This window comes from Malaclemys terrapin, chromosome 6 (genome assembly GCF_027887155.1).
Source record: "Malaclemys terrapin pileata isolate rMalTer1 chromosome 6, rMalTer1.hap1, whole genome shotgun sequence".
In the NCBI taxonomy this organism is placed as follows: domain Eukaryota; kingdom Metazoa; phylum Chordata; order Testudines; family Emydidae; genus Malaclemys; species Malaclemys terrapin.
This window is the reverse complement of record NC_071510.1, coordinates 44,815,024-44,838,630: the sequence shown is the minus strand read 5'-3', so window position 1 is coordinate 44,838,630 and position 23,607 is coordinate 44,815,024. Positions and strand designations below refer to the sequence as shown.

Here is a 23,607-nt window from a genome sequence, read left to right as displayed (position 1 = left end):
CCATGATGAGGTGTGAACTGCCCTTGTGCTCTTAGAGAGTTTTTGCCTGGGCTTGCTTTAAGCCATGAGGATACATTTTCAGCCTGATAACTATATACATGAAATTATAACCTATAACATTACTGTAACAACAATTACTATAACATCACTATAACAACAATGCTCAGTGCATCAGGAGCCTTCCGAAGACAAACTTTGCATTAAATACCACACAATCATGTTATAAGGATGAACATGGGAGTGTGGGTTGTTCCCACGAGGTACAGAACATCACAGTGAGTTGTAAACTTGAATTTAGATAGTAGTAGGAAAATTACCATTGTAGCCTGCACTATAGTGACTAGTCCTTCAGTGACCTCTAGTCTGCTAAGTTGCAAGCCAAGAGCATCCAGAGAATATAGATGAGTTAGACCTTTCCCTTTGGAGGAGGGGAGGCAGAAAACCCTCCCACATCCTCTTTGTTTTTGCTGCTGAGCAGGTGCCACAATGTGACTGTGTATTTGATCTACCAAAGTATCATGAATTTGGGTAGGGTGACCAGATGTCACAGATTAAATATCGGGACGCGGGGAGGGGGCGGAGGAAAAAAAAAGCCGTGGGGGCGGAGAAGAAAAAAGCCAGCGGCGGAGGGGGAAAAAAAAACAAAAACGGCTGGAACGCCCCCCAGCCGAACCGCGCTCCGGGCCCCTCCTGCAGCTCCCTGACCAGCTGTTCCCGGGCTCCGTCGCCCCGGCCCCGCAGCAGGGGCTGCTCCACTCCACCCCGCCAGGGCTGGGACACTCGCCCCCGCAGCCCCGGACAGTCCCTCTCCAGCCGCGGGGAGCTCGGGGACCCGGGCAGGGGGCGAACCAGGCAGCCGGGCCCAGCCCCTCCCGGCAGGAGCATGTCTGCCTCCGACCCACCGCACTGCCCCGCGGGCTGCAGGGCTGGAGCAGCCTCCGCGCTATGCTCCCAGCCCCGGGCCCTGAAGGCGGCGGTGAAGCCAAGGGACTTGCCCTGGTGACCCTAAGTGAGCCTGGCACACCGAAGGGGTCCTCCCAGGGACTGGTCCAGAACACGAATGTGTGGATGCGGGAAAGGGCTGCTTCATTGTCCCAGTGAAGCCGGTCTGAGCAGTTTCCCTCCCATTTGCTACCTGACTCCGAGCTCTGCCCCCGGAGCAGGTCCTGGCTGGAACGGAGAGCACAGGGCTAATTACCATGTTAATGCGGCTCCCTCCTGCAGCATCACTACACCAGGGGAGCGGGTTCCCAGGGCTGCTAGATCCGAGGGCCCTGGGCCGGCAGAGGCACTTTCCTGCTCGTCCCCAGCACTTTTCCAATCCCCTGGATGGCGGCAGCAGCCAAACGATCCTGTAATCGCTGCTTGGTCTCTGCTCCATGTTCTCCCAGCACCAGCTGCTCTCCTCGACTGTGCAGCGGCCTGGGCAGGAGCCCTCTGGCGCGGCGAAGGGCTCAGAGCTGAGCCCCCTCGTTTCCCTCCTGGGGGAGCAGCCCCCTTGCCCGCCCGGTGCCGAAGCTGACTCTCCAGTTCCAGGAAGCACCACCCTCCCTCCCAGGCTTGCGCCGCCATGCTGCAAGCCTGGGAGGGAGGAGGAATTCCACGTGGTTGGGGAAGAGGTGGGGCCAGGGCGGGGATTTGGGGAGGGAGCCAATGGGGGGAAGAGGGGTCGGAGCCAGGGCGCGGGGGGGGGGGGCACGAGAGGGATTTGTTGATCTTAATATAATATTCCATTAAAAATAATAATCCTCTTTTGGCCTAGAACACTTGATAAAGTTACAGAAGGAATACGGAAAGCTACAACTGGATGTGTACCAGTTTCAGAAAAACCAGACTAACCTTCAGAAGAAATTTTCCTATGATATGTAAGTTTGTTCTTTTAAATACATGACTTACAGAATGAAAGGTCATAAGTCAAATTATTCTTTTGAAACCTGTACTTGAATACTACACTTTTTCCCATAGCTAACAGTTTTAAAATATAAATGCGGCTAGTAGATATTTTGAGACTAGATAGCATTTTCAGAAAAGGAAAATACTATACGAGCTATGGTCCTGATTGGTTTCTGCTCATTTGTGTGAGTACTTGTGGCTCCCATCACCATAGTATTGGATCACTTCACAAACATTTCTGACTTGTGTTCCCCTCAGTTCTCCTGGCAGACAGGGAAGTACAATTATCCCCACTTTACAGATAAGGAACTGAGGCACAGAGAGACTAAGTGACTTGCCAAGGTCACACAAGAAGTCTGTGGGAGGGCCAGAATTTGAACACAGATCTTCCAAGTCCCAGCCAGGGCTTTAATCAGATTTTTGTTGTGTTTCCTGAAGTCGTCGTCGTCATCTTCTTTTGTATGGCTAAAAACAGCAATGTTAGATGTCCAAGTCTAGGTCAGCAATCTAATTGGTTGCTTTAGGTGACAGAGTGTATTGCTGAGATGCCACTGGGATGTGGATTGTTTGGGACACTGATTGATGAGGTGCTCCATAGTTTGAAGTCAATTTCCACAGTCAGAAATAGGATGGTGGCTCAGTCCCCCTTTAGGAGGAGGTAAGAGCATTTGCCATGTGATGTGTGGATGCGATTCGAAGTGCACATGTTTTCCACAGAAGTGAAAAGCCACTGGGTTTTTCATTTGGGTCCTTGAGGTGTTTATTTGGCAGTTAGTGTCCTTCCAGCTTGCTTGCTATTGATCTTCAGGGGAAAACCCCAAATCTTCAAGCTCTTGTGCTTCAAGCCAGAAAGGTTTTCTGGAGTTGAGTTTGAATCTCAGTAAATTATATAAGGACTTAATGTATTGAAAGGTCCTTGTTAACTCAAATATGATGGAACTTTTGAAGAATTTTTTTAGATGAATTTGAGGTAGGTGGATATCTGCCAGTATGGGAAGCCATGGTTAAGGTGTTGATTTCACTGTGCCCTAAACAGCAATGGAAATAGGTACTCCTGAAGCATTGTAAGGTGTGAATAACAAAGTATATGTGCAGGGATACTGGTAAGAACTTCAATAACCCTTAACACTTCTATCTACTCACTAGGAGTTATTCCCTCCTACTGAAACTGTTTGAAAATACTATTTCCTGTACTAATTATGAGTTCTGTTTTTTTCCCTTTCTTGCTAACATTGATGTTCCTTTCTCTGTATCTTGTGAAGGATGAACCAATGCAACTTTCTTTGCTTGCATTCTTATAATTATTATGGATCTCTACTCAGTTAGCAGCAAGTTAACTTGTGCTTCCTGTGCTGGCAGGACTGGTACTTCCACAGCAATGGAATGAAAAAGTAGGGTTACCATATTTAGTGCCTCCGAAAGGAGGACACTCCACGGGGCCCCGGCCCCGCCCACGCCCCAACTCCGCCCCCCTCCCCTGCTTCCCACGAACATTTGAGTCGCGGGAAGCCTGAAGCAGGTAAGGGGGGGTGTGGGGGGAGGAGCGCGGCCCACCCCCGGCACCGCACCACCGGTCCCCGGCACCGCCGGCCCGGCCCCCGGCCCCCGGCCCGGCACCGCCGGCCCGGCCCCCGAGCCCCCGTCCCGGCACCGCCGGCCCGGCCCCCCGGCCCCGGAGCCCCCGGCCCCCGAGCCCCCGGCCCGGCACCGCATGTCCCGATTTTCCCAGACATGTCCGGCTTTTTGGGATTTCCCCCCGGACGGGGATTTGGAGCCCAAAAAGCCGGACATGTCCGGGAAAATCCGGACGTATGGTAACCCTAGAAAAAGTCAGGCCCTATATAAGTAGTAGCTTACTTTGGTTTCTGATAAATCTTGACAACAGTCACCAAGAAGAAAATTTTTGCTATTATGGACCTGATCCTGCTGTTTTTATACAACGCGAAGTCAATATGAATTTTGCCTGCTTTAGAACTGAAGGATCAGTCTCTGTTTTGTTTCGTTCTGCTGATTGTACTCAATACGTTTGTAAATTGTGGCTTGAGAACTGATATTTAGTATGTGGAGCGCCTCCTGCACAAGATTAGGCCCCATATTCGAGTTACCTTTCAAATAGTTATACATTACTAGGCTTTGTTTAGTTTATTTTGAATTGCATGTTAGGTATGGGTCTTCAGACTTCTAGCTCCAGAGAATTTGTGCTGAAGGTTAATTGTCAGATGGTCTCAAATGAAAATACCTGTAAAACTAGGGTTACCATATTTCAGCAAGAAAAAAAGAGGACGGGAGGAGCCCCGCCCTAGCCCCGCCCCTGCCCCTCCCACTTCCCGCCCCCCCAGAACCCCCAACCCTCCCCCCGTTCCTTGTCCCCTGACTGCCCCCTCCTGGGACCCCTGCCCCTAACTGCCCCCCAGGACTCCACTCCCTATCTAAGCCTCCCTGCCTCTTGTCCCCTGACTGCCCCAACCCTTATCCACACCCCCACCCCCAGACAGACCCCTGGGACTCCCACGCCCCATCCAACCACTCCCCACCCCCTGACAGCCCCCCCCCGAACTCCCAACCCATCTAAACCCCTCTGCTCCCTGTCCCCTGACTGCTCCGATCCATCTCCCCACCCCTGCCACCTGACAGCCCCCCCCAGAACTCCCAAACACTCCCCCCCTGCTCCTTGTCCCCTGACTGCCCCCTCCTGGGACCCCTGCCCCTAACTGCCCCCCAGGACTCCACTCCCTATCTAAGCCTCCCTGCCTCTTGTCCCCTGACTGCCCCAACCCTTATCCACACCCCCACCCCCAGACAGACCCCTGGGACTCCCACGCCCCATCCAACCACTCCCCACCCCCTCCCCAGAACTCCCAACCCATCTAAACCCCTCTGCTCCCTGTCCCCTGACTGCTCCGATCCATCTCCCCACCCCTGCCACCTGACAGCCCCCCCCAGAACTCCCAAACACCCCCCCCTGCTCCTTGTCCCCTGACTGCCCCCTCCTGGGACCCCTGCTCCTAACTGCCCTCCAGAACCCCACCACCTACCTAAGACTCCCTGTTCCTTGTCCCCTAACTGCCCCCTCCTAAGACCCCCCCCCAACTGCCCCCCAGGACCCTACCCCCTACCTGTACCCTGACTGCCCAAAACTTTCTCCACTCCCCCCAAAAAGCCCCCCCCGTTTCTTGACTGCCCCCTCCAGAACCTTCCTGCCCCCGGTCCCCCTTACCCTGCTGCTCAGAACAGAGTGTTGGGCTCTGTGCAGCCGAGCCGGACACGTGGCTGAGCTCCCCAGCACAACAAAACCCGGTCTGGCCCTGCACAACAAAACCCGGTCTGGCCCTGCACAGTGCTGCTGGACTGGGCTGCAAGGGAGCTGCCGGCTCAGAATGCAGGGCGGATCCGGCTCCTCTACAGCTGCTCCTGAGTCCAGCCCGGGACTTCCCTGCAGCCCTCCCAGCCGCTCGCTCTGCTAATCCCGGACATTGTGAGTGCTTTACAAATTCCCCCCGGACGCTATTTTTAGCACACAAAAGGAGGACATGTCCGGGTAAATCCGGACGAATGGTAACCCTATGTAAAACAATTGACCTTGTTTCTTGTATATATGGAAAAAGACAGGTGACATGTTAGTAAACTTTGTAGACTTTGTTTAAATTGTAGAGCAACTGACTTCCTGATGATTCACCCTGTTTACTTAGGTAACTGCTGACCTTATGAAATTGAAACCTTAGAATCATAGAATGTCAGGGTTGGAAGGGACCTCAGGAGGTCATCTAGTCCAACCCCCTGCTCAAAACAGGACCAATCCCCAGACAGATTTTTGCCCCGATCCCTAAATGGCCCCCTCAGGGATTGAATTTACAAACCTGGATTTAGCAGGCCAATGCTCAAACCACTGAGCTATTCCTTCCCCCCCGCTTATGGGTCTTGTACACGTAACCTGGTTTTCTAAATTTGTTGAACCCCACAGATGGCCAAATGTACCCCTTGGCATGTTTAAGGTGTGGAAAGGGAGGACAGAATCATGTATTTTGGGCCTCTGCTGCATAATCCTCTGCTAGACGCAGGACTGGAGGCAGCGAAGATCAGTTATTTGCCAGAAATTCCCATTATACCAAACCCTAAATGGGATGTCTTTAATGCTAATGAGCCAGATCTTCACACACAAGAGGCAATCTATGCACAAAACTCCCCCTTTTATTATGCAGTGGGCCTCAGGCACCACCACCCATAACCCTCTCCCTCTTCTTCCCCAAGGCTCTTCAGAAAGTATTGTGTGCTGTGTAGACTAGGTGTCAGGGATATATCACACAGTAGCCTAGCCCAGGTTGAAGACCTGGTAGTGTGGCACCAATGAATCCATGCTTCCAGGTTGGTGGGGGTCAGAACACTTGTGGATGTGTAGGGCCCCTGAGTGGCTTCTGGGGATCAGGCATGTTTTAAGGGTGGGAGTGAAGGGGTTAGGAAACATGACCTTTTGCAATTCCAGCTCCCCAACAGGGGTAGCTGTGCGGAATCCCTATGGAGCTTTCCTCCTTCTGAGACTCCTCCCATGGGCTACCTGTGCAGGAGATATTCTGGGTTTATGGTTGCCCAATTATAATCTCAGTCAAGAGAGGCAGAAATTGTTTCCATAACTGCATAAGTTGCATTGTACAGACGTACATAGTTCTATTAATATGTTTCTTATTTTTATAGCTATAGAAAATACTTTTCATGATTTTCATGGCACATTTCACAGGCAGTATAATGTGTCAGACTTAATGTTGCTGTTAACTTTTTATATTACCTGTTGTGCTTTCTTTTTACTGTTGCCTTAACCCTGCATTGCACTTTGTATTTCATTAGTCATAGAAATGTATACATAAGTGTGCTCAGTAGAGGGCAAGTCACACTTTTAAAATGTGTATGGAGAGAGAGGGAGAGAGAACTTGTGACATAAACATTCTAAAGGCTTAGGAATTATCATTTTCCATTTTATTTGTGTATCAGGCCTTTTGAAGAAGTAATTACTTTGTTGGCAAACATAAAAAGATCTTCACAGTGTTATTTACTCTTGAGGAAATAAATAATATCTTCTAGTTCATTTTAAGAGCAGTAAAACCAAACATTGCTGTTAGCACAGTGAGGTCTATGGTGTGTGATAATGAAATAAACATGAGGTGGTGGTGATTAAAGAAAGGGCAGTTTCACTGTGCCTACATGTCTGCTGTTGAGAACTGCTAATCCTCCATGAGTTCAATTTAAGTTTAGTGAGGGGAAAAAATGAGGAGGGATAGTATCATTCAGTACCAGAAAATGGGTTAAAATTAGAAATAAATTTAAAAATTACTCAGAAACATGACCGGGAATAAATTGTCTTGTTTTAAAAAAAGATACAGACAGCAATGCTACAGCTCTGAATTGTGTATGTTAAATTAGAAGACATTGAGAAAATCAATTATTATAGTAGTCTCTAATTAACAGATTTGGTTCTGAATCTTGTGGGAAACATACTACTGTCTTTTAGGAGGGAAACTGTTCATTAAAGCCTTAGCACAATCTAGTCATTCAGAAGAATTTGTTACATCTAGGAATGAGAGTAGGAGCTCTTCTAGCAGTTCTTACGTTCTTAGCAAATTGCAATTCAGAATTGTGGTTTCATGCCCACAAAATGAAAGAGTCTTTGTTGTCTGCATTGCCGTATATTGGCAGCAGGTTAAAATGCTCTTTATTCAGTATAGTGTCTCTCATTTCCTCCTCTTGGAATTAGTCATGATCAGTAATTAAACTCACCTTTCACCTTGATAGGAATGCAAACACTTTCACATAGAGTAAACTCCTGAGAACAAAGAGTGTATATTCCGTGTGCTTGTGATTCAGTGTGATAGTTCTGTTTGATGTACTGTCTTCTCAAGATGCAGCAGGGTACTTCTGCTAGACTCAGAATTACAAGGCAGTGAGTAACAATTATTTGGACTATATGCCAGTTGAATGTTTTGTTATAAGAAAAGTAAGAGCAGGAAAATCTGCAGCAGACCTATTTGTTTCTATTAGTTAATCTGGTTTACTCTAAAATTATCTGAGCCAGCTGAGGTTACTCAATCAGGGTGAACGGCAAACAGAACGGAGTAAGCAAACCCCAAATGCTGGTGAATATTCCAATACTTAGGTTTACCAAGCCAGCACAAAACAGCTTCTATAGCATTTCACTGGTTACTCAGAAGTCCAAATAATGCAGTTTCCATAAAGTGCCCAGCCTTAGGCCTCCATCCAGACACACATGTCAGATATGACGACGATTACTGAAAATCTTATCTCATCATATAAAAGAAAGGTTCTTCCAACCCCAAAGGATCAGCCACATACCCAGGTCCAATTATAACTTGAATCTTACCCAAAATACGCGCTTATAGCCAATTCTTATTAACTAAGCTAAAATTTATTTTAAAAAAAAAAGAAGTTAAAAGATCAATATACCTACAGACTTGAATTCAATTCTTGAGGTCCAGATACATAGCAGAGATGAGTTTGTAGTTGCCAAAAAGTCCTTTTAGAAATAGTCCATAGGTTATAGTCCAATGTCCATATTCAGGGTGGCTCCAGTCAATGACTGGGGATCTCAATCCTTATGGCTTAAGGTTTCCCCCTCTTGAAACCCAAAGCAGATCTGAGATGAAGAAGGAGCATGTCCGAAGATTTTTATACATTTCCTGCAGCCTTTTGGCTTGAGAAAACAATAGGCTTAACTTTCCTTCTCCCAAATATCATGGCAATTAGCGCAGGATAATTTATCCATTAAACAGTTCAGATACAGGTTACCACAACCTTCAAAGAGACATATAGACAATTTCATTCTCAAGTGTCATCATAAATGTTAATATTCCCTTTTTGATCTGTGAATTAAAGCTATAGCAATAGACAAGACTTGTTTGCTTACATCACAAGACCTGAGCAAACATCTACCCTTCTATCTCTAACAATGCAGACTTGCATTTCAAAGCTCTGTTCATTTACCTATCTTCCTAAACAGTCTCTAAAGTTCGGCCATGGGTCAGGTCAGTCTGTGAGTTAATTAACTCTTTCTGGCCCTGTCACCTTTCAATGAAATATTATATTACACTCATAACGTCACAGCAGCACCGCCACCAGCAGCAGTGCAGAAGTAAGGATAGCAGTATGGCAACCCCCCTACACTAACCTTGTGACACCCCCTGCCCCGCAATTCCTTTTGGGGGTCAGGACCCCTACAATTACAACACTGTGAAATTTCAGATTCATATAGCTGAAATCATGAAATTTATGATTTTTAAAATCCTGTGACCATGAACTTGACCAAAATAGACTGTGAATTTGGTAGGGCTCTAGTTATGAGCTGGGTGAAATCTTGGTATGGGTTGAGGTTAAAACCTCATTCAAACTGATGTATGAATGCGCCCATCTGTGTAAGAAACACTTAAGGAGCCACGTGTAAAACAGAGCCTAAAAGATTCTGTCCAGGGTGTGGAAGGTTCCACTGGGTATTGTGACAGGATGTGAGTGTGTGTGTATGTGAGGGAAGGCAAAACCTACACAAACTGAGAACCAACAAGTCAAAGGAGAGAGGCAGAAATAAAACAGAAAACCAAGAAATAGTGAGCATTGTGTGACCCTGGAAAAAACTAGAGAGAGCTTTTGGTTTTGGGTCTGGTGTTGGCCAAAGAGGCTTGATTGAGACTGTAAGCTAAGAAACTGTGTCTTTTGTGCTTGGTTCCTCCTGTGTTTGGAGAAGCAGGACTTTGTACATTCCTTGTAAATAAAAAAATAAAAAATACTTGTTTGTTCTCTTGAATTCTTATCTGAATGTTCAGTTGCATATTCTTCTAACTAATCTGTTCTTAAAATGAAGAGTTCAATATTTTGTTCAATCTCTGCAGTTCTAGTAAGTGAAAAATCATTACGACCCGGTGGCTCTCTGGTGGCCTATATGAAATGAGTTGGTGGTCTGAGTCTAGTTCCAAGTGGCCAGTTCAGCTCTCTGTACAGCAAACATGCTGCTATAATTGGCACATTTTATTTAGAATTGGCAGAGAGGTCAATCGTTGACCAGGCCAGGAGGACCGAATTTATGAGTGGTAGATTTTCCAGGTGTGGATGGGGCACATTGATCGCCCCCACCAATGTGGAGAAGCTTGCCCTGCTGCTATGTGCACATTACCTGTCATGTGCATGAACAGAGGATTTTAATCTCCAGAATTGCTGATCTGCAACCTTTCGCAAAAAAAAATTCTTCTACAGCAACAACAATCAAAACTAAGTGCTTACACGAGTTGGCTTTATTAGCACATGCAGTATGTAAGCACTCATAAAATGGAGAGTGAAACAAGTCATTATAGGCCACAGTTAGCACCCTCCCAGAAGATTCTCAAAATCTCCCACATTACATAAAGACAATTTTAGATCTCCTTATCTCCCCCAGGAGTTAAGAAACTAATATTAATATAACTCATGCCTGTGCTCAGTTTTTCTACAGTCCGTGGTGTTCACTCTTACTAATTTTAGGTGTTTCCTTTAGTTCGATGACTTTCTTACATTTAGAAGTTAGTCAGCCAAATCTTATTTTTGAACAGCCAAAACTCTCCTGGTGCAGCACAAACAAAATATTAGCAAAGGTCACTAACTTGACATTCAACAGCACCTCTGTCTACCTATTCCTTTCCTTTCTAGATGTGAAGTAAGTCCCTTTTTGACTCTTGCATTAAAAACAAATGACCTGCTCACTTGGGATATGTCTTCACTGCAGAGTTTACTTGAGATAGCCAAGACCATCTGTGAGTCTCCACAATGGAAAGCCATACTTGGGTCATACCTGTGTTGCCATGTCTACACAGGTGTTGCAGCAACCTGGGTGAGGCTCTAGAACTTTTGGGGACATATCCCCTGGTTCTCAGTGGTGAATTAAACTGAGCCACATTAGCAATTGTTTTGCAGTTTGTTGTGGCAAAGTTGTCTATCCTTCTTGGGCCCATGTATGTGGAACAGTTCTGAGCCCACCAACACAATAAACTAAAGCACTTCCCTAGCTCTGCTAAATTAACTTAGCTTCTCCCCATGCCTGCTGCATGAGTGTATCAGCTACCTCCTAACGTTCCATTAATTCAGGGGAACATCATCAGTCCAACTGTTTCTATGCAGAATCAATACCCAAAGGCTTAAAACTAGTACTTGAAATGTGTAATTTTCCCCCATCCATCTTGAGAAGTCACATGCCAGCTGAGCTATTTGCAACATGGCTTTCTCTTTTAAGTGTTCACCTCCATTTTCTTGGCACTTGCTGCAGTGGCATTTCAGTAAAGAACTAAGAAAGGAGTATATTTTCATAAATGAGGCACATTTTGAAATAACATTGTTTCTTCTAATGGTAATTTATATCCAATACAAAATGCTTCTGTATGGGCACTGTTATATTAATTTAAATGAAATCATCCCCTCAGATGATTCTAGCCCCACCTCCTATTTCTCTGTTGTTGTTGTTTTTTCAAAGTATGCAAATGTAGGACTAGGAAATCAGCAAAATGGAAAAAGGAAAGATATGCACCGTTTGTGAGATTTTGTTTTTTTTGTCTGTTAGAGATGTTCGGATGACAGTACCTCTATAAGCTACTTGTTCTTTCCCTCAAGGTCCCAGTGCATCAGTCAGATGAAAGAGTTAAAAGAACAATGTGAAGAAAGAATAGATGAGATCACAAAAAAAGGCAGTGAGGCACCACAGGCCAAGGAAATCAAAGAATTGTTGAAAAATTCCAACAAAAACTACCAGGTAAGCATGTGTTTTTGGTTTTTTGGTTTGGTTTTTTGGCAGAAACTCAGTTGTACCATTATTTAAGATGTCAATGGAGTGTTCTATGTTGCTTTCTCCGATAGGGTGCTACTCTTTGATCCTTTAACATATAAAATAGCAACAGATTCTCATGATTTTTAATGTACTAGATGATCCTGTTAAGCTTGGGAGGTTAGTGTTTCTGATAATAAATGAGGAAGTTGCAGCTTGACCTCTGTTGTCAGAGTGAGGCTTATTTAGGGTTGCCAGGTGTCCAGTTTTTGACGGGAAACCCCAGTTGAAAGGGGACCTGTGCAGTGTCTGATCAGTGCTGCTGGCTGGACCATCAAAAGTCCAGTTACCACAGTAACCCCGATCGGCCTCTGCCACCAGGAGGGTGGGAAGAGCAGCTGCTGCTGGAGGAGGCAGGATCCTGACAGTGCATGGCATTTCATATATTAAAATTAAAACACAAGTTTAAAAAACAAGCTTTAGAGTAATATGTTATAAAGCAAATTTGCCATTAATTGTACCTTAAAGGATTTTTGTGTTGCAGTTTCATTTTATAAAGTAACCTGAGGAATGAAAAATGGTTTGTGTTGAGCCTGAAAAGTCTCCTATTTAGTTATCTAGAAAGTTGAATGTCAACTATGCACCACAAATAAATGTATTCAAGTTTAGCCTTTTTTTTGTTTGGCAATTATTCATTGTTCATTGTTAAAAATTGTTCCCACATTTTGTGCAAACCTATTTAATCCTATGGGTTACTTCTGTACTATTGAGTAAATGAATGGTTTGAGTATTTGCTCTTTGTGCTGTGCTTGGTCACCCAAGTCAAAGCCCTGACTTTGACTGAAATTGGAAAGCCTTAACAAACATTTCCACAGTTATTTAAGATTTTCCCCCTTTCCCCCCCAACATTCTTGAAAACAAATTGCTGTATAAATGTTTGTAGAATACACAAAGGTGCAAATACCGTCCAAGTGAATTTGTGTGTTTTATTCAGCCATTGTTTGTAAATACTTTATTGCAGTATTTGTTCATCTCTAGCTTTACTGAAGCTCAGACAGGAAACTGTTTTGTGCATGGTGCATGTGATTTTCTACACTGTCGGGTTCCTATTTGTTGGCATTGACAATTTTATGTACTGTGCACATAAAATATTTTATATGCTCCCTGGCTTCTGTGAGCGTATGTCGAATTGTTCTTCTGCTGCATACATTGTAAACAAGTACAGAGAAGTAATAGCTTTATTACAGTCTAGTTTTCAAGTTGCAAGAAGTTGATATAATACAGCAGAACTTTAAGTGCTGCTCAGTTTTATGCTTGTAAAAGCAAACTAGCTTAGCATTTAGCCAGTAAAATGCTCATAGGTGTAAGGTTTGTTGCCCCTAAAATTTCAATGGCTGAATTTCTAAAGTGGCAGATCTTTAAGCTGATATTCTTTTACACCCATTAAACTTTAAGCAGTTCACTAGAGTAAGGGTTTCCTGGTATATGCTCTAGTGTTCTATCTCTAGTCTACTTGTAAATTAATCAGTGATGGCACTTGCTTTGCTTAGCTTAGCTGGGGGAGACTATGACAGTTTAACAGATTTCACTGTTAAGAACTTTTCTTGATACTATTTTTAGCCTAGTTCCATTGCATTACAGTGAAGCCTGTTTAACTGAAGCTTGGTTCTTATAATCCTGGGGTACCTACATCCTGGGGTTTCTTGGTGCATGCCCCTGTAGAGCCAGCCAATTGTAATTCCTTTTGCTGCACTCCTGAATTGGTGGACCAGAGTCGCTTCTTTATAGCGAAGCCGCCTGCTTCCTCCTTTCATCTGAAACCACTTTATCTGAGATCTCAGAATGCCCCCTAAAGATTCAAATAAACTCAGAGGTGAAAGTAAGCTGGTACACCCCGGTACGGCATACCGGCAAGAGCCGGTTTGTGGTACCGGGGCAGCCAGGCTTCCCCAGGGGGCAATTTAAAGGGCCTGGGGCTCCCAGCAGGAGCTGGAGCCACAGGCCCTTTAAATTGCCACCAGAGCCCCACTGCTGGAGCCCTGGGGTAGGGCTGCAGGGCTCTGGGGGCTATTTAAAAAGTCCAGGGCTCCCGCTGCTTCTACTGCCCTGACCCTCTAAATAGCCGCGGGAGCCCCACCGCTTCCCCAGGGCTCTCACGGCTATTTACAGGGCCGGGGCGGTAGAAGCAGGGGAGCCCCGGGCCCTTTAAATAGCCCCCACAGCCCCGGGGGGAGGCACTTACCTTACAGGGTGGGCTGGGGCTGGCTCTGACTCCCTCAGCCATGCCTCTTTCGCCCTAGGCCCCGCCCCTTCTGGGGGCCAGAGCTGGCCCCAGCGTACCGGTAAGTTACTGGACTTACTTTCACCCCTGAATGAACTGGACTATTCCATATTCTGTATACCACAGTTGGAGCTCAGCTGACGTTTCTTAGTCACTGATTCACCTTGTCATCTAATGCTGATGTCTGCTATGTGGTTACTTGTGCACACAGTCTCTGTATCAATGAACACTCATGCTGTAGCAAGTTGTGATAGCCGAAGTGGTCTCTGGCTTTGTAAAACATTTGCTGTACTAAACCCACACTTGTTAGCTGCCATCTGCCTTTGTGAACAGTCCTGATGGTGGTCACTCTTAGGGTATTATTTTGGCTTTCATCTGTCAACAGGTGTGATAAAGAAGCAGATGGTGCCAATGAGGTGGAGGAAGGATTACAATACTTTTTTGTAGGAGATGGCATTTAGGGGTTTACAAGATGTCCATCTAAACCCATGTTTGCCACTCACCCACTCTCTGGCATAAGGCTTGGATAAACTTGAGATCAGGCATTATGACAAGTAAACAACAGAAATATGTGCATTGAGTGCAGAGCAGAAAGGCAGGACTCCTAACTGGTAACATCAGAACAGTCCAAATTGAACTAATTCATGTATCTGAATTAGGCTGCCATAAATTAGTGTTCCCAAAACTTATTGAAAGCTGAGCCCTCCTTGAGAAAAACAGTAGTAGCTCCTCCAGCCCAGCAGGGCAGCCTGGGGGCAAGTTGCACTGCCTCTGTTCTGTATCCAAAACTATTTCTTGGTGCTCCAGAGGGACTCGTCCTTCACCCTTGGAAACGTTGCTTCAGAGAACAATAGCTCCTGATGCACTATGCATAGCAACTACTGAATCTGATGATATTGGGTGGAGTAGTACAGGAAGAGGCATTATATCAAACTGTTCCGTTGGTGTACTGTGTGTGGAAACTGTGCTGCCTGTTTATCGGGGTTGCGTTTTACTTCTGACTCCAATGAAGATTTCAGTTCAAGTCTATTTCTTGAATTGGTTTTGGAGCATTTAGATTTCTCTAGTCAGGGTTAAAAATGAAATATAAATCAGAGCATAGGAATAAGCATTTGGATGGACAAATCACATATGTCTGTATATGCTTTTAAGGGTAATATTCAGCTGCCAACTTTTAATCGACCAGAGCTCCAGCTGCATGACCTGGAAGAGCAGAAAGGAGATGAGGAGCAAGAGAAGAACAAAATTCCTGGAAATGTAGCTCTAGAAGCATCAAAGCCAACACCCAGTGTAAAAAAGGTACCAGAGATTGAGTCTCGTGAAGACAAAGGTAAGATTGGCTATTTACATCACTAACACCTTAATAGCAACTGAGGTGAGAAATGGCTTCTCACCATTTTTATTTTAAATGGTGTTTTAATTTAATTAAATGTATTTTCATTCTAATTTAATTAAACATAAAAATTAATTTTAATTTAATTACAGGTAGAAAAAATTGGATACAACTTAGTTCAGCAGATTGACATTGATCATTGTATTTTTTCCGTGCTTATGGAAAGTTATAGTTAATAGCTAATGTCTGTCAAAGTATATATTTTTTAATTAAAATGCTTCCATTGGCTGAAAAATATGTTAAAGTAGTGGCTACATCCCCAAAGAGGACTTGGGCTCAGCATTGAAACACCTAACTTTAGGCACCCAGGCTCCCTATACGATGTATGGGAAGAGTTAGATGCCTAAGAATGGGATCCACAAAAGCCAGCAAGCTAAGTGGGGAGCTGCCTAAGAGTGGCAATAGGAAGTACTGAGGAGAGGTGCACGGACTAGACTTGCTCCTTAAAAGGACTTAAGCGCCCAACTCAGGTGCCTCTATCTGGTCCAATCTCCACTTGGGAGTCACAGTTGTGAACCCTCTCCTGGAGTTAGGACTGACCAGACTTAGGAGCCTTTCCTGCAAAAAACAGTGGTGGTGGGTCAGAGCGAGAATGAGTGACTCTGTAGCCTAGTGATTAATGCACTCTTCTGGGAGACCCAGGTTCCTGTCCCTGCTCTATTGCATTCCCGCTTCAGTAGGAAAAAGATTGAGACCTGCCTGCTAGCCCAGTGGTTAGGGCACTCACTTGGGAAGGGGGAAATCTGTGTTTAAGTCCATGCTTTACATTAGGCAGAGTGGGATTTGAATCTGGGTCTCCCACAGGTTAGGTGGTAGCTGAGTTTCTGAGGATCTAAATTTTGGATTTAGACATCTGAAGTGGCAATGAGGTGCCTAATCTTTGTGAATCTAGCCCTAGGTGTATGCTGCAAGTAACAGGACAATGTTATGTTTGGCAGGCCTAAATTAGTATCCCTAATTTGCTATGGAAAAGGCGCTCTCTTTTCTGAAGACCTTCTGAAACAAGGACTTGACTTTAATAGCCTAACACATTATAGTTTGTTTTTAGTAGATGTGACCTTCCTGCAACTGCTGGAAGTTATCCTTTAATCAAACACAAGTTATTGGGCTCAACACAGAAGTAACTGGATGAAATTTAAGGGCCTGTGATATAAAGGAGTTTAAACTAGATGATCTAATGGTCCCTACTGGCGTTAAACTCTATGAATATGAATGAATTAATGGTTGCCACATTCTCAGCTTAGCATCACATACGTTTGAAATTCAATTTCCTTGTAAATTTTTTTTTTACCATATTTTCTTAAAATACAACTCTGAGCATATTGCGGGTCTCATTCCAGAGAGCTAGTATTTCAATGTGACTTTTTTTATAAGGATCTTCTTGTGAATTGTATCTCAAACGGCTGTAAGAATACAGCTACATGGCGAAAATGACGCAGCAGTGTATGCTGGGACCAGTAGTGTCCCTGAGCTGCATCTCCATATTAAAGACAAAAGCAGCTACAGGCTATTTGTAGAACTCACATCTGGTGAACCTTGTAGTAGGCTGACTCTGTTTAAAGCCAGTTGCATTGCTAACAGTATAGTGTGCGCACACACACAAAAATAAGCTTTTTACACTTTTAATGCTGTGAGAATAGGCATTTACATAGAACATTAGAACTCTGTATTTAAATAGTTCTACTTTGTATGTGCAATTATTAATTGATCTCACTATAACCTGAAAGGGATTCAGACTTTTTCCCTATTTACTATAAAACAAAGACAATGCAGACTTTAAACCCCTTATGAAATACAAATCCTGCAGTGGTTCCTAATAGTACCTTTAACTTAGAGTACCCTGATTTATGCCTATACATTCTTTGGAGTTGATGCAGCTTAAAGAGATGTCCCTGCACAGGAAAAAAAACTGAACGTGGGTGGGCAGAGGGCAGTTGATTCTGTTCTAGCTTTTTAAAGGCTTAAGCTTTGCTAGGGTCAAAACTCTGCTTAGTGCACAAACTGTGATTACATTGCTTTTCAGAAGGGACACGTGATCTGGTTGCGGTGAACAAAGAGGAGCCTAAAACAGAAGATGAGAAGCTTTTTGTTGATCAAGGACCCCCACACAATTCAGCCAAGAGTGCCATGGAGCATGAGGAACTATCTCCTGAACTAGGAAAGGAACCGAATCCATATGAGGGGGTAAATGTTCCTAAAGAAGGTGATGCAGAAAGGGGGTCTGTCAAAATGCAAGAACCACCTGCAGGCCATGCTGTCAATCAAGAAAATGCTGCCAATGAAGAAGTGGAGCGGGAGCACCTCTTAAATTATGATGCTCAGCCGGATGACCAGGAGCCCAATCAGGATGGTTAGTACAAAGACTCACTCAGGCTATCTAGCTGCCAAGTGGCTTATGTCACAATGCAGTGGTCTGTCATGTGAGAGACTGGTGCTCAGAGACAAGTTCCCTGCTTTCCTTGCTCTGTGGGTGGAAGCTGGAATTTGTTTCCAGCTCTTATGCTTGTTAGTTGTATTCTGGAGTGGTTTGGGTCCAAATCTCCACTGGGATCAGCTGTCCTGCCTGTTTGGTACAGATGTTGGGCCATCTCTTGCTCTTTTACCTACACCAGCACATCCATTGACATCAGACTCCTTATGAGTAATTCTAATAGGATTAAAATATATCTATAGCGAGGGGTGGGGGTGAAATGTTTTTGTTAGTCTGGCAAAAAAACACCACCACCACCCTGCAATTTTTAATAAATTAAAAGGAAATTCTTTTAAACAGTAATATTTCTGTTGGACTTGGCAGACTTGCACTACTATATATGTACCTGGAGACAAAGCAGTTTGAATTTACTCTGCATTACTTCACGCCTGGTGAACTAGAGCCATTATGTTTTAGTTCACTGCTCAGTGTTTACCAGCCAGATCACTCAGTTTCTCCTGCCTATATAGTAACTGTCCCTAGGCTCTGTCCTTTCTATGGATTTGATTCTGTGAAGCATTGAGTCTCCTGTAGATGGCGCATACCCTCAGCTTTCATTGATGCTTTCAGAATCTTGCAGGATTAAGCCCAAAGGCTAAACATTTAGCAAGTAGTGTGTTTTTAAGCAGACATGAATTTTTGGCTTCAATTATAGCCCAGGGATACACTAGAAAAGGTTTGCTGGTAACACTACTGACACACATTCCTAGTGTTGATATAGCTTTTGCTGAATATAGTTTACCAGTCCTCAGGCCAAATAAGCAATACTACCAACTACACTTTCATCCTGGTATAGCTGCATCTACATTAAGGCTTTGTTGGTATAGAAATGTAATTTAAAAAAACCAATCACTCCCCTGACATTACAATACTGGCAAAAATGTCTAGTGTGAACAGAGCTTTACAAGTACATCAAAACTTCTAGCTACAGTCATCTTGCGAGTGGTGCAGTCTTAGTGACAACGTTCTCAGCTATATCTGGAATTTCATCTAAAGTACAAATCAAAAGTACACAGGCAACAGGATGGTGCAGAAGAGTTCACACAGGCCAGAAAATGAAGATTGTCTGATTGTAGCAAAATGAAAAGAATCCCCCACTCCCAGTTTTGCTGCAAACCAGTTCTCTACTTTCCAGGTACTAGCACATATTCTCTTGCAGATAAAGCAAAGTGAAAGTAAGAAGCCCAAGATTAGTTTTCTGAACTTCATTACAGTCTTTTATACTCTTTGAATGTGATACATGTAGTTAGGCTAACTTTACATACACCACTTGCTCTTCATAACAGTCTTTCAGAACTGTCATGAAAATTTACCTGCATAAACACAAAATCTCCTTGCCACACTTGCTATGATAAAACTAATTGTTACTTACCTACCAAACTAGTTATTTGTCCCATGTCATTAGACAAACAGGCTTGCAAGGCTGTCATATGTGGACTACCATTGTGAATCCTGAAGTCCTGTGTTCCTGGGGCTTGTTTGAAACATCTTGCTGAACAGAGGAAGCTATTCATTATTCTTTTCCTTTGCACATGCCACTAATAACTACTACTGTTTTTGTTCAGTTTATCCTTCTTTGGTTGCCATTTACCATTTCTTTCTGTAACCTTTTGCTAACACTTGCTCTTCCTATTCCGCTGAACATTGACTTGTTTAGCATCCTGGGGTATGGGAATTTTAATCTGTCCATTGGACAGATTTGCAGCAAGGGAGATTAGGTTTGAGTGTTTTTCTTAATATCTAACTATAAGGATAGTTAATTACTGAAGCAGGTTATCTAGGGAGGTGATGGAATCCTTGTCATTTGGAGCTTTAAGAACAGATTAGACAAATATGTCATCAGGCATGGTCTTGGTGTATGCATTTCTGCTTCTCAGTAGGGGCAATGGTTAGATGACATCTTGAAGGTCCCTTCCTGCCCTACATCTCTCATGTTATCAACCCTTCTATATACAAGGATTATAGCAAACTTAGTTCTGAAATTGGATAGGCAACTGCAGCAAATAAGAATAGCTGAGAACTGAACCTCTAAGCAGAGGGTAATCAAATTTCAAAGGTTTAAGATAAATTCTACCTGTTGTAGAGTTGGAGTATGAGGGAGACTGTTTTTCTAGCAACAGTGCTCTACTGCAGCTGTAGCAAGTTTTTGGCCACTAATGAAACTAAATATCTTTATAGATAAACAGGGAGCCGAAGCAGCGAACCAGAACAACATAGCAGTTGACTACAACTTAGATGAAAATGAGGCTGAATCTGAAACTGACAAGCAAGCAGCACTGACAGACAATGAAAATAACTTGCATGGTAAAAACTTGAGGGTTTTTTTTTTTTTTTTAAATCCCCTTGTACACAGGATACTGTATTTTTAGAACTGTCCCATTAAAAGGGTTTTGGGAGGGATGAAACTGACTGGCTTTCTATTAGTCAGTTTAGTTAACTCTGATGCCTTTGTGCTTGCTCTGACTATAGCCGGGGCCAGACTTTGCTATTACCAATTTTGCTCTGGTGCAATAAGACTTCAGTGAAGTTACTCTCCATTTACATGAGAGGGGAGAAATGGACACTCAGTACAGTTTCATGGTATATGTAAAAGCAAACCATAACTAGATACTTGTGATATTGCACTATTCTACTGTGATCCAATCCTTTCAGTAAGGACAATGTTGTTTCTCTTGCTGCTGTTCCACCTCTTACAAATGGAATCAATTATTCCAACTCTTACAGTATTAAGAATTTCACTTTTTTCCTCCCTTAGTAGCCCAAAATCCTGAAGATCCGAATATGAAGAACCACTTATTTGATCAAGGTGAAGAGGAGAGACAGAGGCTGTGAATAAGGAAGCACACCATGTGTGACTCAATCACCTGCAAACAAATCCAACCATAACGATCCACGTGAAGCTAGAATGCTTGATTGCCATCTCAAGGCTTTAAAAGGGTCCCAAATAAAGTAGATTACGGTTGTGAAGTTTTAGTACTATGCTTCAATGGTTAAAATTATACTTTGTCTCTTACAGAGGTTTAAAGCAGTTCTGACTTCTGTCAAACTTTTTTTTTTACTGTTTTAAAACCTTACTTAGCTAGCAATAATTGTAATACTTTTAAACAGTCAGCTAAGTTGTACAATCATACAACAATGGCATGAAGTAGGGGAAACAAAGTAATTCTAAGATCATATTTTGAATCCCTACCTGTGATTCAGATGCTAAATTTAGACTGATCCTCCCCCAGTAAATGGTATGTTTAGTCCTTATCGTCACCAAAGGCTGGAATAGTTGATCTGACCCTCTCAAACTACTACAGGGCTTTTGGATAGCCTTTTTTCCCCTACTGTAATATCTCTCTTCACCACAGAAGAATAGCATGGGTCCCATGGGAGATCATGTCAAAGAGGCTGAACCTGCATTCAACAAAGCTAGCAAGATGGTGTGGATTAGCTTTACAACTCATTTTAGTAGGAAGATTTGGTTTCTGCCAAACTGACTTGAAGCTACCACTGTCTAAGGGAAGGCTAAAATGGTGCCCCATATATATTCCTTCCTTCACCCATCCACCATTGCATTTAAAGACATTGTTATGTGGGACTCCATGAGTAAACTTGAACACATTGAAGTTTATTATGCATAACAGAATACTTGCTCACTGTTATTGTACAATGTTTTTATTGTAACATGTTGAATGTATTCATTGTGGTAAACATACAATACCTCCTAGTGCCATTAGGAAAGCTTTGGGAGTGCTGGTCTCTCATTGTTACTGCAAGGTGCCTGTTGAAGCAGGAGTTTAAAGTGGGGAAAGTCCACCACACCATCTATCACAGATAGTTCTCACCATGCTGTTTTAAAACAATTAGTATCACACATACTCTCAGCTACCCCAGAGGTTTTGTCCTTGATTCCACTTGTAAATCCTGGTTGATAAAAGTGGGTAGGTTACAGGGATTTGGATCCTGCTACTGAAGGTCACCTGTATGCCATAGTCCAGTGTTTCAGACAAAGGGAAAAGAACATGAAAGCAGCTCGTATCCTGTAACTGCTTGTTCAAGAGGACTATTTTTATAACTTGAACAAATCCAAATCACAGTTCAGATACTAATACAGAATAGGAGACAGTAAAACAAGATTAGAGGAGAGAAGAGGTGGTAGGCATGACTAAATTGTACAAAGGACTGCACACTGCCTTTGTTATACTCTGCCAGCCAGGGAAATCTGATGCTTCACTCACTACTCATGCACTTTATTTCCTTTCCAGTTATGTACTGTATACCATAGCTCACAGTGCCAGTAATCTGGCTATAATCATTTCAGCACCATTTTTTTGTATCTTAAATAAAGGTAGTTGCCATACAATAAATAGGGCTATATGCAGAAGCTGCATTAAACCTGGCCTTTGTTATACATAAATGAATGCATATAGACAAAATACACTGATGAGAGTTGAGAGTTTCTGAATAATGTAACTTTAAGTTGTCCTAAGAAATGCATTGCAATGTTCTCCTCTATACAGTAACAAAGGCCGACACAGAAATATTACATTTCTGAAACTTTTCCTCTCACAATACATTATGTTCATGGTTTGGGGGTAGGCTATACAAACTTAAGAAAAAACACAAGCATTTTGTAGAGTGACAGAGGAATGGGAGAGACAAGAGGACACCACCTCTAAAAATGTGGACAAAGTTGGGATGTATTGCCTTTGACAGTACAAAAGTTGCAGTTTTTAGTGAAAAGGTCATTTCTCTATCCCAACTCTCCAGCCATTAGGTAATATTACACATCAGACAGCTTAAAAAAATAAGATGGACATTAATTTATGACTGTCATGCATTACATGGGGGATTGAATCATCTGTAAATAAACTTACTTTCTAAATGGTTTTTGAAGGATTTGGATTCTAACTAATTTTTTAAAATGTAAAAGGCAAGGGGCTTATGTCAACTGTATAGAAAAGAATTTTAGAACTAAAGCTTTTTCTAGTGGGGCAAGAGAAATTAGATTTACTCAGAACTGTGGTTTTAAACAGCTTTGTATATTACCTAAAATCATTTGTACTCACTTTGAGTTTCCTGAATGAAGTTATGAACTTGACAGGGTGGCGAACTGATTTTTGTTCTTGTTCAAAATGTTTTTGCAATGAAGCCTGATCAATTTTAGAAAAACATTTTAAAATAAAACAATCTTTTTCAGTGTGTATTTAACTAATTTTAAACAGGGCTGGCTTACTTTCAATGTTAGCTCCTAGTGTGGGGGGTTGAGGGGGAGGAGAGAGCTGATTCATTTACCCAATTTCTAATTCATGTATTCTATAAATGTGACACAGTACAGAAGTTATTGCTAGTTTCTTAACATGTTACCTGTTGACCAGCTTGTGTATTTCCAGTAGAAGGTGGTTTCCTTTGAAAGTGTGCAGTCCAATTTGCCTGGAAGTTTAGTAATAATAATTCTTCACAATGCAGAGAAGTAGAGAGGTCAGTACACTAAAGTATTTTTTTTATTGAATTTACAAAGGAGAGAAGGTAACTTAAATATTGATTTCTAATATATTTAGTCTGCCAATTTTGGGTGTTCAGTTTCAACTGTGATTAAACCATTTTGTAGAGATGGTTAGAAGTTGTCCAGCAGAATGCTTTACCATCAATGTCAATTTGTTGAAAGCTAAATGTTGTTTTTCAAGTGATGGTCCAACTGAATTTAGAAAAAAAGTGTTTTATAATAAAACTCAGCCAAGCTCAGAACAAAACGTTTTGATAAACATTTCAATCAACCCAAAATGAAGGCTTTGGAACTCTTG

At 43.1% G+C, this 23,607-nt stretch overlaps 1 protein-coding gene across 1 annotated transcript in view; it reads left to right on the top strand.

Annotated features, from left to right (window-relative positions):
- Positions 1-23,002, top strand: part of GOLM1 (golgi membrane protein 1) — a 55,012-nt gene extending 32,010 nt beyond the window's left edge. The window contains exons 5-10 of the mRNA XM_054031952.1: positions 1,763-1,865; positions 11,524-11,662; positions 15,108-15,285; positions 17,372-17,698; positions 19,997-20,122; positions 20,574-23,002. Of these exons, the coding sequence (XP_053887927.1) occupies positions 1,763-1,865; positions 11,524-11,662; positions 15,108-15,285; positions 17,372-17,698; positions 19,997-20,122; positions 20,574-20,650 (950 nt within the window). The 3' untranslated portion in view covers positions 20,651-23,002. The remainder of the gene's footprint in view (positions 1-1,762; positions 1,866-11,523; positions 11,663-15,107; positions 15,286-17,371; positions 17,699-19,996; positions 20,123-20,573) is intronic.
- Positions 23,003-23,607: the final 605 nt, after the last annotated feature.